The following is an 18,630-nucleotide window of genomic DNA, read 5'->3' on the forward strand; positions in this document are numbered from 1 at the left end:
TCGGCGACAAATATATGATATAAATCTATATATTCATTCAGTTTTAATCATCACAGTTTATTGTAATACAAATCAGTTATCACTTCAAGATTTTTCAGTTCACAACAATATTGCACATTATTCAAAATAATATTGCTGAAATAATTATATTAATCCATATTTTCATTCAGTTTTAAACATCACAGTTAATTGATAATGCAAAGCAGTTATCACTCCAGATTTTTCACTTCACACAAATATTGTACATTATACAAAATAATATTGCTGAAATATTAGTCCATATATTCGTGCAGTTTTAATCATCACAGTTAATTGGTAATACAAAGCAAGTTATCACTTCAGATTTTCCAATTCATATATTCTTTGTGGTTTGCTTTACCGCCACACTTGTATTGCTTTCTCAAGGTCCAATCCATTATCATCCTCCTCATAGCGTAACCAGGAATATAATTGAGTCCATTTTGGCAGAAAAGTTCTTGCTAGGAGTATTCTTTTGTTTGTTTTCTTTCGTCGAATCGCTGGCTTCAACACACGAGTTTTCCTTGCTTTCGCGATCTTCCGAAGAATTTCTCCGCCGTCTTTTCATGCCGGAATTATTGCCTTTGTCATCACTTTCTGCATTAAGTTTCGACTTATTACTGACACTGAAGAAAATACCAATTTTGTGTTGATTTTCACCTAATACTAAATTTTTTCGGAGGCATACTTAGCCTTCACCTTCCCTCGACGACAACCACCACAACAATGACATAATCTCGAAACACCGTTTGCCGAGATTGGCGTGCAGACGAAAACTCGAACTGCGAGACCAAAACAACAATGGCGGATCTGCCTGACGAAAAGTTTGGAGTGCGGTAAATCTTTGTTTAAAAAAAAAATGTAATCGGGTAAAAATGACAATTTTGTGTCAAAAAAGTTGCGTCCCGGGGACGCATGTTGACTTGACACTATGCGTCCCCAGCAAAAATGATGCGTCTAGGACGCAGGGACGCGGGCAAACGAGAACACTGCACTACCATTGTAACAATTTTCACACTGATACTGTATTTTCTAATTAGTGCTCCACCACCCTCTTTCCACCAAGCACTACAGATTTACTTTGAGAATAAAAGAAATCCCGGAATGTATATATATATATATGTTCTAAAGTGAAATATTGATGCTGTCAAAAACATTGAAATAAGAAAATCCATAGTGTCTTGTCTATTTCAGGGTGACATGCCATGTTTTGCTTGATATTTGGTTGAATTCTGGTGGGACACATTTGGAATAACTTGCATGCACGGAATAGTAAGGTTTATGTAAATGTAAATGGTCTGCATTTATATAGCGCTTTTCAAGTCAATGAAGACCCCCCAAAGCGCTTTACAATGTGCTTCACACTTTTCCCTTTTACACACATCTATTTACCCTGGTCATATCCCTTGAAAGGGGTGACCGACAGCAAGACAAACGCATACACAAAAACAAAGAAAAGCAAAAAGGAAAAGTATCAAAAAACACAAAAAATGTGACCATGAATAGTCAGGTTAAAATTGGATAATTGCTGAAATTGGAGTTTAAAATGAACACGTAAATGGGCACAGAAATCTATGCATTTTTTTCAAATGGTTTATAATCTGATTAACTGTATGGAGACAAGCCTTTCATAAAAAGCCTACTCCTACATTTAAAACCATTCAGCGTATCTAATGTCTTATGTGCTTGCTTGAGCTATCCATACATCCATCCATTATCTGCACCGCTTATCCTCAGTAGGGTCGCGGGGGTTCTGGAGCCCATCCCAGCTATCTTCGGGCAGTGAGCAAGGGACACCCTGAACTGGTTCCCAGCCAATCGCAGGGCACACAGGTACAGACAATTCGCTCGCTCATTCACACTCAGGGACAATTTGGACCAGCCAATTAAGCTGACATGCATGTTCTTGGAATTTGGGAGGAAACCGGAGTGCCCAGAGGAAACCCACACAAGCACGGGGAGAACATGCAAACTCCACACAGGAGGTTTGATCTCATGACCTCAGAACTGTGCCACACATGAGCTAACCTCTGTGCCGCTGTGCTGCCCTGCTTAAACTATTCTTCGGCTATTTTTTAGCCTTGTTTGCGTTGCAAAGGACTTTGCTTTGACTTTTCTGACACTACTGCAAAAATTCTAACGTTGTATCTAAAGGCATATCGTGCAAGTTCATGCTTCTGGCGAGCGACGTACAAGAACAACTTGTAAACTGATCTGTGAAGCAAAATTTTGTTGCAAGGAGTAAACTACTTCGCTAATTCATTGAATGCGGTGAGTGACATAAAAAATATATATATCAAACGTGCTTTATACAAGTTCTTGTCCCTAGTCATGCAACAAATAATTCTGATTTGTCCAAAACCCGAACTCTGATCTCAATCCGGCTATTTCCTGCACTGTTTTTGAGAATCACTTACTGTACCCACAAAAGTATTAATGTAGAGGTAAATTCCTTTGTTTTATCATGCATTGAGTAGCAAAGTTGAAGAGGACAAAAAATGTTCAGAATTCTGGGTTTTGTTTACTGTTTATTTAATTTTAGATTTTATTCAAAAAAATCGGGATGATCTGTCAGAACACATCTACTATTCGAGTCAGCAAAACTAGCTGCGCAGACATTATTGTTTTCTAATTAATTTGAATCTTTATTTTGTTTCATTTGTACATTTTTTGTGTTTTTACCTTGAAGCAAAACACACACACACACACACACACACACACACACACTTTTAAGAATCTAAGTATCTGTGTTTTTTTCCAAAACTTCACCTTACACCCACTCCAAGTGATGAATTAATAGCACAGCAAAACACTTTTGAATTCAAGGCACAAAGTGCATTCTTTAAGACACGTGATTAACTTGTCAGAGGTTAGAGCTACTGTTATGACTGTGGAATCGACTGTTTATTTTTTGTCTGAGTTTAGAATTCTTTGTGATGCTGCTGTGGGTTTTAGAGGACACATAATAGGGAGACTGGCATTCCCAGTTTTGTTGTATCTTACAGATGTGTTCATGATGTCACAGTGCTTACATAAAGCCCCGAAGCATTTAAAGTAAGACTCGGGGTCCCTGAGTTGCAGCAAGCTGAAAAAAAATCCAGGTCACTGCTTTTATGATGATCTCCTGTTGTTAGCTGTGAATGCATGAGCTTCCGTGTTTCTTTTTCCACATCTACTCCAAAGAGCACAATCTTCACCTTCATGATTTGATGCTCTCAAATATTCAGGATACATGTAGATCATAAGAATATGTTGAAATTCTAATTTGTTCTTTAACATGGCAAATATGTTGTAGAGTGCACTTTGTGTCCACAGTGTTATTTTCTGTTGTTCAGATAATTTATGGCTTGATATTAGTCAAAGAAATGAAGAGAAATAATGTGACAGTGTTGTGCTTCATTGTTGACATTTGTTAGACAAGTGCTCTGCTCTTACCTTTTAAACCAGGGATGTCCAAATCATGTAATTTTGTATGTTATGCAGCTTTATCTGAAAGAAGACTAAGAACAACACAAATATCTTCCCCTATTGCATCTGGACGTCTGAACGTTTGGACAATGTTTTGAGAACTTCACAAGAATACAAAGCAAAATTAATTCAATGTTACATAAATGAGTCATATGAGAAATGCTAAGTCATTATTTTTCAAATGTAACCGTGAATGACTAAAAACATGACCTAAAAAATAACAAAAAGATAAAAAACATAGATATACCTATTTATCGAAATTACTTTAGTCTAATTTTGTGTGTGATCATATTGAATTAAATGGTGTGATGGGAATTTTAGTCTATTATCTGACTTCATATTCAAAGATCATATATATATCCATCCATCCATTATCTGCACCGCTTATCTTTAGTGGGGTCGCGGGGGTGCTGGAGCCCATCCCAGCTGTCTTCAGGCAGTGGGCAGGGGATACCCTGAACTGGTCGCCAGCCAATCGCAGGGCACACAGAGACAGACAACTCAATTGCTCATTCACACCTTGGGAAATCTGGACCAGCTAATTTACCTAACATGCATGTTTTTGGAGTGTGGGAGGAAACTGGAGTGTCCGGAGGAAACCCACGCACGCACGGGAAGAACATGCAAACTTCACACAGGAGGTTCGATCTCATGACCTCAGAACTGTGCTGCACACAAGCTAACCACTGCGCCGCCGTGCTGCCATCATATATATAATATATACAAATTATTACTGGTAAAATAATAACCAAAGTCGGTTTTAAGACTTACAAGAAAAAAAAATCATACTCCTAAAAAAAGAAAAAGTCAAGATCATGAGTTTGGCAGAAATGCTGTTTGTTTTGTTATATGCGATAATATTTGGGCAAAAATCTAAATTTGCCCTAAAAAAGTGAGTTATGTACCTATGCTATTAATGTAACTGTATTATCATTACATTTTTGTTATATTAGTTTGGCGGGCCGTTTTAAAAAGGCTTGCGGGCTGCAGTTTGCCCACCTTTGGTATAGGGTAGGTGACGGATGTTACCATATGAGAGGTTTAATTATTAAATCTTTTTTGTAGTAGTTCTGTTTTATTTATTTATTTATTTTGGTGTTAGTAAATTCAATTCAGCCATGCTGGGTGAGCATGTGTTGCAGCTCTTGTGATTTCTCCAAGCCCACTCCTTTGTTGTATATTTTGCTGCTGGTGTGTTAGACCGCATGAAGTGTTAATGTCAAAGGAGAGTTGCAGTATGCAGCAGTTCTCATTGCCTGTGAGCTGTGTAAGCAATGTACAGTATGATTTGGCAGAGATTGCGGCAGTTTGGTAGGACAGCTGAAATCTTTCCTTCCTGTCACTGACAGTCTGTCGGCATGCAAAGCGCTAGCTGCCATCTGCTCATGTATTAATAGGCAGTGGTCAGATCTAGAACAGCTGGCACATGGTCTTGCACTGAACATAGTCACTGTTAAAGTAACTTTGTTTGATCTTGAAAAATTCAAAATTTCCATTATTTATGGAAGTGTTTTTTCATGCAGAAACCAAGGAAGCCCGACTAACAGGGCTTTTAGTAACAGATCAACTACATACAGCCCATGTGCCGGACACGACCTGCTCCACATTTGGTCTGGCTCCCTAAACAATACCAGAGAGCATTTTGACAAACTTTTTTTTTTAACCTGAACAAAGAGCTTGTGTGGGTTTTTTGTTTAAACCCTTTTCACGTCAATGAGACGCTAAACATTTTACCACTGCACTACCAGTGATGCAAAGGGATTGGGTTTTATTATATCACACTATCTTTAGTTACGGTACCAGAGAGAAATGTTATTAACGGTAAATTTGTCATAGTGAATAGAGTAGAATTTATTGTGTTTGGAACATGTGAAACGGACAATCAAATTAACATTTGTCTCTGGTACTGTGACTAGAAATCGTGTGACAAAATCTATTGCCTTTTGCAAGTCATTTATACCACTGGTGGTCGAGTGCTCCAACAACTAAACGTATTTTGGGCCCAAGACAATGCATGGCACAACATAAAGTTGATGTTCCATTGAGAGCCCACAGAGTGTGATTTGGTTATTTATTTTATTAATAGTGTTATTACTTTTTCTGTTAGATGAAGATTCCAGAAGGGTTGTCCGTTTGTGGCTTTCTGGAATAATTTTTTTTTTTTTTTTTTTTACATTTTCAGCAATCTTCAGTTTTTTTCTGTTGCAAACTGACCCTGGCCTCTCATCAAAGAAGTGAAAAATGACATGGCCTTCGTGGGAATACGTTTGGGGAAACCTGTTGTAGTGTTAGAAAAGAAAATCTTTGCATATCACATTACTTGGTATGATAGATCATTGTATTCATTTCGGCGAAGTGAAAATAACAAATGCCAAGTTCTTCATGGTTTTAAACTTTGCTAATTGAGTGATTTCATATTTCTCTCACATTTCTCTCTCAGTCAAACATGGAGGTACTGATTCATGCTTTTTATATATTCTTGTTTAGATTATTGTAATGCCCTGCTTTCCTTTACTCCCAAAAAGAGCATTGGCATCTTGGAGCTATTACAAAACTCACCAGCACGTCTGCTTACAGGGGCCCGGGGGAGGGCATCACATTATACCAGTTTTAAAATTGCTGCATTCGCTCCTTGTGCGTTTCAGGATCAATTTTAAGGTGCTTTTACTAGTTTTTAAATGCCTTAAAGGTCTTAGGGCTATTTTATCTGTCTGATTTGTTTTTATTATATTATCCCTTGCAGTCCCTAAGGTTCTCTGGCAACGGTTTGTTGACCGTTCCTAGGGTGAGAAACGTTTGGTTGAGCAGCATTCAGCCACTTAGGTCCTCACCCATTTAACAATCTGCCAGAGGGCAAAAGGTCTGCAGAGACCATTGATCTTTTTAAGAGGTGGCTCGAGACCCACTTTTTTATTATAGCTTTAAATTAATCATTTTCATACACTTTACTTTTTCTTTTACATTTTTATGCTTTTTACTGCAATATTTTTATTTTTACATTTCAGTGTTTTCTCATTCGGGGTATCCAAACTGGTAAGGTGTGGTTTAATGGCTGAAATCCTGAGGCCACCTGCTGCCACCCCCATCAGTGTGGATACACCTCCCTCAATTCCCCTTCCTAACATGGTTAGTCTGTGCCTTGACAATATCACATTTTACTTCTGTTACTATTTATTTTGTTTTTATGGTATTTTCACCATGGTGTGTGTGTCTGTATTGCATCTTTTGGGTTGTTGGGCAGGGATAAAGGAGGGGATTTTATCTTTTTGTACGCTGAGTGCTTTTATACAGCACTTTGAGTGGAAATTTATTGCCTGGAAAGTGCTTTACAAACACATTTGAATTGATATTTAACTGAGTCATTTTAATAGTCTACAACACTATTTAACTTGAGTTTTTTGAAGGTAGTAATGTTTCAACTTATTCGATAATGTTTGGGGATATTGTGAGCTCGAGGAATTTTTAAAAACCCTGATATTACCTATATTTTAACTTGATTATGTCTGTGTATCGTCTGTATAGCCTTTTGAGACTTTTTGTGATTAACATGACTTGACTTGATATATCACTTTGCTACCAACAAGGTAATGTCTAGCTGTATCAGTCAACTTACCAGAAAGATTATTTGTAAATGATGCAGGTAGTTCCTTAAAGGTATTCGATTGTGAATGAGAAAAGCTTATCAATTGGTGTGATTTCAGTACATAAAGCTTTGTCGTAACAGATTACCCAACATCTTTTGCAGTGAACTGCAGTACACTCTCTTCTATTCAGTGTATTGTTCTCGACTCTACCTGTGCTCCCCCATCCACGCTCTCTGTAGATCAACATTTAAATGGTGGGATGGGGTGGACTGTTGCAGCTATATTGTTACAGCCTCACATCGCAATACTGTTGGTATTTGTGTTTTAAAGATGTGTGCCCTTGCATTAAGGTTCTTTGTCAATGAAGAGCTAACGAAGTTGTTTTGGAAATGTTTTCTCTGGTGTTGTGGCTTTGGCAATCTCAGCTGTTTGTCAAATGTTTAACAGCGGTGTTCGGACACTACTTATAGCTTCCAGCTTTGAGGTGCATCCCATGATAATTCTATCTTTGGTGCAGCCCCGGCAACCGGTACACATTAAACACTCTTTCAACTTGGGGGTTCATAAACAAACAGGCGATCATTGGCAACACATAATCTGTTTGTTTAGCAATAATGCATATGCTTCAAAATAGCTAACTAGTATTAGCTTGCTACCAAGCTGCTTATTCGATCATTTTATGTCAGTGTTTATCTGAATAACACAAGTATTTTAGACACTTTTAGGCGTGGTAATGGAGCCAGTGGATGACTGCGCTTTTATTGTATTTGCCTTGGATATCTTGTTGAGTAAGCCAGCCTTCGTATAGCAGCTCTCTACACTGTTGCTGCAGCCAAACACTTTTAGTGGACTTTAGTCACCGATTATTGAACAAATAAGTCAAATAATCTGATAACTATTTCTTTTTTCTTAAATTTGGCATGAAGTTGATTTCATTATGTGGAAAATGACAGCACAAAAACGGATAAAGTGAAAAATACATCTTTTATTGAACATACCGTGGATTTTAACATTAATTACATTAGAATGCCCTCCCTAAAACCCATCAAGCTCAGTGCTCAGTCAGTAAAGATATACATCCATGAATAAACCTCTGTCCATTCTTAGGGAATAAATTAATGATAAATAAAAATCAAGTAAACATTTATATATCTGTAAACCAAGAACAGGCTCATTAGCATCAGTAGAATGGTAAAAAAAAACAACACAAAAATTCCCATGTTTGTAAAATACATTCTCTGCTCAATTTCAAATTCTGTAACAAAACTGCTTAACAATTCTCAACAGTTTAAAGTTCAAACTGTTACAACAACGAACGTTTGCTTTCAGGCTGCATGCTTTTAATTTCAAATCTGTTTATCAGGCATAGTCCGTCACAACGGTTAAGATCTCTTTTATAGAAAAATATATGTGTATAAATTGTACAATGCATGTCATCAAAAACGTTTTAGATTGAACATGACTTGAATCTAACCGAGGCAGCTCAGACTCCATTTTGTTCAGATGTCTGACGTGCTATTTAAATGTTTGTGCATCTGATCAACCACCATGGTACTCAAGGTCTGCTTTGCAAACATTGCAAGTAGTCCTTTTTTATTCGCCGTATCTAGGCTAAAATGTTCCAAAATGATAAAAGTTTTGGTATGCGTAGTTGATGTTGACGCCAGCACTTGTGTAAGTTTGTTACTGCTCGAGGCAGAGGCATTATAGGCTATTGGGCATGCGCGACTCAGCAGAGATAATATTCATGTAGACGTGCCTCTCTCGGTTGGAAAAATGTGTCTGGCGATAATAGTTGACAATGAAACTCATTGTCGACTATTCTTATTATCAATTTTTGTCATCGACGTCAACTAATGGTTGCAGCCCTAATCCATACATTGGTCTGGTCGCTAATTGTGACATCACATGGTTGATCTATTCAGTCTTGGGAGGACTCAGCCTTGTGAATTTAAATGCATACAAGGCTGTTTTGAAATTAAGAATTCACAATTGAGCATAATCGGATACTTCACCATCAATTTTTGTTGGGAAAGATGTAATGACTAGTCCATTACGCATACAACAGACGTGTGACTTCAAATCTATTTGATTTTTTTAATTGTAATAGGAGATTTGTCTGAAAAAACGTTGGCATCCAAAACAGGATATTCATTTTATGTAATTTAACTATCGTGAATGGCCTACCTTCATTATGGATGAGATTTGCCAGTGGATACATCATTACCCTGTAACGTACATGTAAAACGACAGAAGCAAAAACAATGAAGTTGTGTTTTTCAAACCAAGGTAAAGTCAAGTCATGTTTATTTGTATAGCCTTTAATCACAAGAAATCTCAAAGGGCTGTACAGAAAATACACAGGCAAACTCAATTCATGTGTGATGAATTTGGCTTGCTGTTTTATATTTCTGATTGTTTTTATTAAGCTGAGTTATTATATATTGGTTTGGACAGACGAAACGAGTATCCTCTCTCATCGTGTGCCAACTGCCAAGATGAAGTTTCTATGGCAACCAGTAACTGCTTCTTCACCTGTTGCCATGGTTTACAAAAAAATGTGTGATGACGGTGTTCAGCAGTCGTGACTGCCATTTTAGGTCTAAAATGATTTCGCTGTCTGTAATATTTTTCTCTGATTTGAAAGCCGACTCGTAAATAATAGCCAGTTTGTTTGTGCACAATCTCTTATTGTGAGGCTAAGATTAGTACTGTTTGGATAACTATTTTATAACTAAATTCAATATTTTGACTGGAGTGATATTACATTAAGAGTAACGAAGCCTCTTCTATATGTAACTTTTTATGTTTTGTTCAGTTGGCAAAGGATCTCAGCATTGTTATTTCATGGTTTACAGATTTAACACTTCATTGTAATGTCTCTTAGGCAAGTACATCCTGACTGCACCCATCCCTCTCCAGACCCCCACATGAAACAGAGTACTGGTTTCCATGGTTACCCATAGCAGGCAAAGCATCCTTATCTGACTCAGATACAGCATCTTCATTCAGTCTTTTTTCAAAGATTAAACTTTGATGTTGAGCATGGCTACGTTCTAAGGAACACGAAAGGGGTTAATACTCGTAGTTAGTAGTGGTAACAATCATAACAGTAACAAGAACTTGTAAATTTAATTATAAAATAGGCAGCTCAAGCAACAATATACATATAATCAACAGAGATATAAATATTATAATTCGTTACAATGAGTAATGTTTTCTTTGTTCATCAAAGCAACCTTTAAAAACTACAAAGAAAACCCGCAACAAACTTGCTCTTTGTGACTCACACCGTCACCAGGTGGAGTCAAAACGAGGTTTTTTTTTTCAAAAGGAGAGATTTTTACAGCAATTTTTTGCTCACAAATTGCTATGATAATGGCAAGTCCTGTCTCGTCTATGCTGGCATGTCTGATCGATATACTACTACAATATATACTTATGAGCAGTAGTTCGGGCCGGGACATTATTTGGTCCGAAAAATGTAGTAAATTCTGAAATATAGGGATGGAAAATAAATGTTACATTTTCTTGACTCAACAATGATCCTGATTATTAAAGAACAGTAACTCATTAGTTGTGTTTTTTAATCAAGTTTGAGTAGTCACAAGTGGTGTGTGGGTGTTTGTTGCAGGAGCTGTGGTAATTGGTCTGCATTTACATAGCGCTATTCAAGTCACCGAAAACTTACCAAAGCACTTTACAATGTGCTTCACACTTACCCATTCACACTCACCGATAGCTATGACTTTTAACTTTACATTGAAACCAATTAAAAATCAATTGGCCTTGTCTGAACATATTGCACAGGAAATACTTGATTTTAATCAAAATAAATGTATATTGGGTATTTTGTATTGTTTAAAATTGATTGAAATCAGAATCATAAAGTCTAAAAAAACCGAGGATTTTAGAGCTTATTTTTGGGTCATATCGCCCAGCCCTAGGAGTAGCTCCACTTGTGACAGAGGCTTCCTGAAATACCGACATGACCATGTTAGTAAGACAAATTTCTATGTGTAGGAGAGTGAGACATTCGTGGGATTATTTTAGCATTGTTCACCTTGCACTGCATTGTCCTTTTACTTGCTTCTTAGAAAAACATTTTTTACTCAAGCTAATTCACTACCAAACCCGTTTTAAAACTTACTAATTCCCAAATATGTATAGACCAAATGCATAGTTTTGACATGGAAGGAGGGGACCTGTCTCCACCATATCAAGGAATCATTGTTTTGTCCACACCACTATGACGTGATCACTTTAAAACATTTCCCCACCACTGCCAAGACCAAACTTACCCCCTTGGTATAAATACATGCTTTAATTTTTTTTTCTGCACAAGAGACATTGCTCACAGCTCATCTACCTCAATCCAAATTTAAGTTGAAGCCTATAAATAGCCCACGCAGTGGCACAAGTTCATTTGATAAGCTATATAATAAGATATCATAACAAGAATTACAATAGAAAATTGGCAAGAAGTATAATACAGCATGGGGGTAGAAAACCTGTAGAAAATAGAGAACTGATGACAAATGCCACTTGTAAAGTGTTTTATTAAGTACAATTCTTTATCATCAAAGAGGGAATTTAATTAATAAATCTATGTTTAAGTTTTTCTTTTTCTAAAGAAGAGAGTACTCTTTCATTAAAACACAAAGTTCCCTGAGCCTTGCAAAGTCAGACAAAATCCAGTTTAACACTCGTGAGTTTATTGGGTCATTTCAGTGAGAATGACACAGTGAAGTAAGGGGTTGATAAAACAAGGCATAAGCATTAAACATTTGAATCTAATCTAGGAAATAACCCAGTTTTTTGTTAAAAGTTTTTGGCTTTTTAAAAAAAAAAGAATGCAAAGTTAGCTTTTTCGTTTTCCTGGCCTTTTTAAGCATTCCACATTACGGTCATCATCTCTTTATATTATCACTGTTCACTGTTCCACCAATTATCTCTTAAAATGTCCTTTTTTACATACCTCCAAACATGTATATTGTTCTACGAAAGGGTAATGAGGCCCCCCTGGTCACCAAAACACCCCCATGTTTCAAATTTCCCTTTGGAGTCTGGTCAAAGGGGAGCTTTTTTTCTTTATTTAGCGCCTTGTATCACTGTATCCTCTTTCAGTAACCAATATGGAAGCTCTTGCTCTGCCATTGTACCGTAACCAGCCAACAGAGGCTATGAGGCAGCAGCTCAAAATATTTATAGGCGTGGTGTGTCATAATTTACATACTTAAACCGGATTAAACCTTTTTCCAGGGTATCAGATTGAAATGTTTTTGTAAAAGACTTATGTTTCACTAAGAAATCCTATATTGTGTGTGTGTTTCAGAAAAACAAATACAGCAATCACTCGTTTATTGTGGGGATTGCGTTTCTGAGGTCCCAGGATAGTCAAAACCTGCAAAGTAGAGAACCCTTTATTAAATATTTTGTTATACATTGAAACCAAAGAAGAAACACAATTACAGACTCAAGCATTTGTTTAACAAATAAAAGGACTCGTCTTTACAAATAAAAAAAAAAACCCTCTGTACTGTCAAATCATAATTACTAAAATAATTTTTATGTTAAATTACACTATTATGGACACAATTCATTTGATTTAAGATGATATTTTGTCACAATCATATTGACGTTATTGGGAAACAAAAAAAAATCCAAACAACAATTAGAAGTACTGAACTTTATAACCTTTTTTTTATAACTTCTGTACTTGTAAGTAAACATTTTTCCTACTATATTGCACTATTGATTGGTTATTTGAAATAGGATTTCTTGACCAACTTGTACACTTGTGCAGATAAAGCAGATTTGTATGGAAACCTGATTTATGCAAAAATGTCAATTTGGCCCAAAACAGTAAATTATGTACTTATGTTATTAGTGTGATGATATATAGTCAGTATATTTTTGACACTTTTCTTTGGCAGGCGCTACTTGAAATTATTTAAAGATCAATTCTAAACGGTTCAAAACTATCCACTTCAGATGATATTTTATCGCCTTCGTTTGGACGTTATTGGGAAACAAAAAAATATGGCGTACATATGCTTTTACCTTTATCCTGTTGCCGATAGAAAGCATCCTCCTCTGCCTTTTGGGCTATTCTTGGTCTAGTGATCTGTTGACACGATGGCTTCTACAGAAACTTTAAATTAAAAAAAGATATGCGCATAAGTAATATAGGTTTGTCGAGCTGTTTTACGTATGTGTACAACCCAGACTGCAATGCTATTGAAGCGCAGGCAGAAAAAGGGCGTGGCACCTGTTTAAGATAGTTGGAATATAGAGCGCTTTTCTTTTACCTGATTTACTTAAAGGTATAATTAGAGAACAGTGTTGGTCGATTCCCAATCATGAGGCTTTGGGTTCAATCTCCAGCCATTGTGTCTTTATTTAATGTTTCCTTGGGCAAGATAATGTTAAGTCATTTGCTCCTGATACTTATGGATAGTGTGCATTCGGTCTCGAGTGCTTTGTTGCCATTGATGTGTAGTAAATAGTTATACAACTGAAAAGAATAAGACCATTTATCAGTCTCAGGATTTTTTATTATTATGTAGCTTTATAATGTCACAACACAGACTAAGAGATACAGGTATGTAATTGTAGCTCAAAATCACAATGCTTATCAAGTTTGGATATTCCTGATGCTGATGGCATTTTTTTGCATCAGATCACGTTCTCCCCAAAAATTAGTAGATTTTCTACCCAGGTTTAAGCTCTGGAATTCTTCTAAGGGCAATTGCGACTTTGTGTCCCCATGTGACCAACCGAGGGCGATATTCAATCTCTCCCCATTCCACGTCTCCTGCATTATTGATAAGAGTACTTAATCCTCTGAGGACTCTGCTGGGGACATCTTTACGTGAAAGCTTCTAGAGTCGAGGCCCTGGTCGAGATTTTAAAGTTTGATGGTTTGAGTTAAACAGAGACAAAAATGGCGTTGCTCACCTGTCTTAAAAAGCACAAGCATGCAATTAGTCTTATTTTATTCCGTACTAGATGTTTGCAATTTTGTTGCACACACATATACATAGTCCATCTGCCTTTTTTTTTTTACACATATATTTTAAGATATACCCCCGTCCGACTTTTGTTCACCAGCAAATTGCTGGCAAGAGAGTTAATGTCCTTTTACATAACAACTACAAAACAGCGTGTGCATCAAGTTCTCAATGTCTGCAGATATCCTCCAGAAAAGTCTGTTTGATTCTTGTAATTCAACCTCACATTTATTGTGTAGGAAGCTTCGATGGCTTGCTCGTGGCATGGTTTCGGCAAGCGTGGTTGAGAGGGATAGAATTCCAGGCGTACTTCCAGATTATTGTTCATTAGATGTCCTGCTGTGCATAAGCAAACTGTCATCAGGTCTGTGGCAGATCCAGCAGGTGTATAGCATACTGCTCCCACTCCCTCCGTACAACACAGTGTCCAGAAAAGCTATCCTTTGTGTCTTCTGAAAGATCATTCTTGCTGGGTAAAAAGTAAAAGAGCAGGTGGGATTTTTTTTAATCACTTGCGATGAGAAATATTGCAGATACAACAAGGTTAGGAACTATCAAGCCAAAAATGCTTATTAGCAGATACTTAATTATTTTAAAAAAACACTGAATGTCATGCTTTTAAAACGCACATGTTTTTTGTTCTTATTTTTGAAGTGTTGAGTCATCATAACTAGGGCTGCAACTAACAATTATTTTAATAGTTGACTAGTCAGCATTTATCGGATGATTGATATAAATATTTTTTTAATTTAGCATGAAGTTAATTTAATTATGTTGCAAATGATAAACACAAAAATGGGTACCATTAAAAACACACCTTTTAATGAACATATTGCAGACTTGTCCAAAAATAAAATGACCCATCATGTCAGTATAGTCACATAAAGGCAAATTAATAATAAGTTAAAACCAGGTAAACATGTTTTATCTCTGTTAATCAAGAACTGGCTTATTACCAATACAACAGTAAATCAAACAAATATTAAGTGCATTTTGTGAAGTACATTTATTGGTCAACTGCAAAGTAACCGTGTAAAATCAAATAGTTTTAACAACTGACGTTTGTCGTTTTCATGTTTGAAAAACTGACATTTGTTCTTCAGACTGCATGCATTTAATTTCAAATACTTTTTGTCAGGCTCAGTTGTATACTCATGCTTTCTTTTACGCATGTGCAATGCTTATCCAAAAAACGTATTGGCTTTGAATGTACTTAAATCTTACATAAGCGGGTCAGACACCGTTTCGTTTAACTGTCCGTCATGCTTCCTCTTTAAATGTTTGTGCATCACCAATGTACTGTCATGATAAGCAAGAACTGCTTTGCAAACTTTTCAAGTAATCTTTTTTTTTTTAATTTGCTTTACCTAGGATTAAATGCTTTCAAACTTTACAAGTTTTGTTACGCTTACTTGAAGTTGACACCGTCAATTTTGTATGTTACCGCTAGACACAGAGACACTATTGCGCCTGAGCAACTCTCAGCAGAGATTATAATCATGTAAGGCGCCTCTCTTTGTTGGAAATGCGTGTTTGGCAACAATAGTAGAGAATTAATTAATTGTCGACTATTTCTGTTGTTGTTTTTTTGTCAACCGCGTTGACTAATTGTTGCAGTCCTAATCCTCACACTTAATATTGTTTTTCATCCTTAGCTATTCTAAACCCCAAAGCCCCGAAAGAACCAGCAAAGACCTTCAGTTTTGATTACTCCTACTGGTCCCACACAACAGTAAGTTGAGCGTTATTTTTTGTTTCTTCTTTTTCGTTTGAATAATGACTAATAAAGGTATGAAAATTAGGCCCATTTACGTTCAGTTAACCATCTATTGTGTTTGTCTTTTGTTGCACCACAGCCTGAAGACCCATGTTTTGCTGCACAGGACCAAGTGTACAATGACATTGGCAAGGAAATGCTGCAGCATGCCTTTGAGGGGTACAATGTGTGCATTTTTGCATATGGCCAGACTGGAGCTGGCAAATCCTACACTATGATGGGAAAACAGGAAGAGGGCCAGGAAGGAATCATTCCAATGGTATATCACTCAATTATGCCCAGTGAGGGGTAAACATAAGCAGTGCTCTGTTGCATATAAGGACTGAAATTGGGAAACTGAAGGGAAAAAACTTACATCTTGGCTATGCACATTTGCTTTTATGAAACATGCTTTAACACTTAAAGCATAAACATATATGTAACATAGTCTACTGGCCCTTTGATATGTATGGAGTGACCTTATTGTGCTTCCAGTTCAGATTTTTTTATACAATTTTTGCACTCAAAAAGATCAGGCTCAATTTGAACTCAAATCAGCTACTTCCACAATTGCTATGTGGCCAATCTCTTTCTCCTGTGATATATATGTATATATATATATATATATATATATATATATATATATATATATATATATATATATATATATATATATATATATGCATATACATAATATCTTTTTGGTTTGAACAATTTTATTGACACGTTTAACAGCAATTAAACACATTCACAATTTCATTATATCATATTCTAACAATATGAGGTTTGAACAATTTTTATTGACACTTTTAACAGCAATCAAACACATTCACAATTTCACCATAGCAGATAGCGTCTTTGATGGCGGCGAGAGTGAGCCAGTCCTCTAATATATATATATATATATATATATATATATATATCCGACCCATGCACCACTGTACATAGTGACAGTGGCACGACAAATGTTTTGTCCTTTAACTGATTTCAGTGATACAAGTGTATTTTCTTATGTGCCAAAAACCTACTACATATTTGGATGCTGGTTTCCCCATTTCAGCTGTGTGAAGATCTGTTTGAGAAAATCAATGAGGACAACAACAAAGAGGAGCTCTCATATTCAGTGGAGGTAAATCTCAAGTTACATTTGCATCTATCACATTCATTTCATGACGTTGGCTTTTCATGTTGACATTTCCCAGCACTGTCTTTTTCAAAGCAAATATGCCAAAATACATTTATATACTCATTTCATTTCTATTGAGAATTCAATTGTCCATTTGCATCAAAAGGACTCTGTTGAATTGGCAGATGGAGATACTGTTGTTTGACGTTCCAGACACTCTCCACTTTATTGGCTCTGGCATGACAAAAAATTTCCAAATATTGCCTGGGCCATTAGCAGAGGGAGGACAATACATATTGTAAAAATTTTAGGGTTGTCATTTTTTAGTATGACGCTCAAAAATTGCGGTGTTGATTTTGGACATCTCAAAATGGTAGTTAATCTTTAGAATCAGGGGCCTCAAACTCGCGGCCCGGGGGCCAAATACGGCTGTGAGATGATAGTTAGAGGCCCTTACCTTAATAATTAAGTTTGAAGGAACAGTGTGTATTGGATAGTGGGTCCTAGTGACAGAAAAATATAATTTTAATAAAAAATTTTTTTTTAAAAAATAAGCAAATATTTTTAGAATATTTGTTTGCAAAAATCATACATAACAATGAGGCTCACCTAGGGGGAGCAGACATGATTGTCCACCATCTTGCTGCTCAGAGTACACCCAAAAACTTTGTGAAAGGCTAGACAAAATAAATTATATAAAAAAAAAAAAAGGTACGGTTTGCTCCTATTAAGTCTCCGTAGTTTGTGTTCTTTATTTTGCTTTTTACCACTGGTTTCACTAAACAATATAGTGACATTTTGTTGTCTAATAATACACGCTGTCTCTTTCATGTAAGTGCAGCCCTGAAAAATTACTAATTCATTGATTTGATACTTTTCATATTAATTTTTAATGCTTTTATTTTTTCCATTATTTTTTGTGTAGCAAATTTTAAAAAGCTATTTCAGAACAGTGGAAAGTTTTTAATCAGAGCTTTTTTTGTGGAAAACCTAAATTTGGCCCAACACTCACCTGTCACTAGTTATAGCGGCCCCAAGTCAATTGAGTTTGAGACTCCTGTTTTGAATGCTCTCTAAAACTATTACACTCATGACTAATTTGTTAGTCAATGGATTGTTTTCCTTTCTAGAATATTTTTGAGAAAAAAAATTGGAATATTGACTTTAGATGCTTCGTTTTCCATGATCTACATAAATTATTTTTTTCGTACAAAGAACTGACAATATGCTTCTTTCCTCAGGTCAGTTACATGGAGATCTACTGTGAAAGGGTTCGAGATTTGCTCAATCCCAAGAACAAAGGGAACCTGCGAGTGAGAGAGCATCCTCTTTTGGGCCCTTACGTTGAGGATCTGTCAAAGCTCGCAGTTACTTCCTATACTGACATTGCTGACCTTATGGATGCCGGCAATAAGGCCAGGTTTGTGATCCAAATAAGCAGAATTCTGCTATTTTGAAGGAAAGATTCAGGAAGTAGTTCTCTGTTGAGATTATATCTGTTTAAGTATTGTCTGAAGATCATGCCCATTACAACACAAATGCTCTGCTAATTTTGCCACTTGCAATTGCGTGTAAATGTATACAGTGTTAGCTCTTCATACAAGCACCACTAAACACGAGAATTTTAGTGTCCGAGTTGTAATTTTTTTTAAAAAAAAATTTTGG

At 36.3% G+C, this 18,630-nt stretch overlaps 1 protein-coding gene across 10 annotated transcripts in view; it reads left to right on the forward strand.

Moving 5' to 3' along the window:
* Positions 1 to 18,630, forward strand: part of kif1b (kinesin family member 1B) — an 86,961-nt gene that overhangs the window by 13,660 nt on the left and 54,671 nt on the right. For all 10 annotated transcript variants that reach the window (XM_088332020.1, XM_088332011.1, XM_088332013.1 and 7 more), the window contains exons 3-6: positions 15,739 to 15,815; positions 15,940 to 16,119; positions 16,900 to 16,968; positions 18,207 to 18,385. In XM_088332020.1, coding sequence (XP_088188146.1) covers positions 15,739 to 15,815; positions 15,940 to 16,119; positions 16,900 to 16,968; positions 18,207 to 18,385 — 505 coding nt within the window. The remainder of the gene's footprint in view (positions 1 to 15,738; positions 15,816 to 15,939; positions 16,120 to 16,899; positions 16,969 to 18,206; positions 18,386 to 18,630) is intronic.

Source organism: Urocampus carinirostris, chromosome 3 (assembly GCF_059441175.1).
Source record: "Urocampus carinirostris isolate Australia breed hairy pipefish chromosome 3, RoL_Ucar_1.0, whole genome shotgun sequence".
Classification (NCBI taxonomy): Eukaryota; Metazoa; Chordata; class Actinopteri; order Syngnathiformes; family Syngnathidae; genus Urocampus; species Urocampus carinirostris.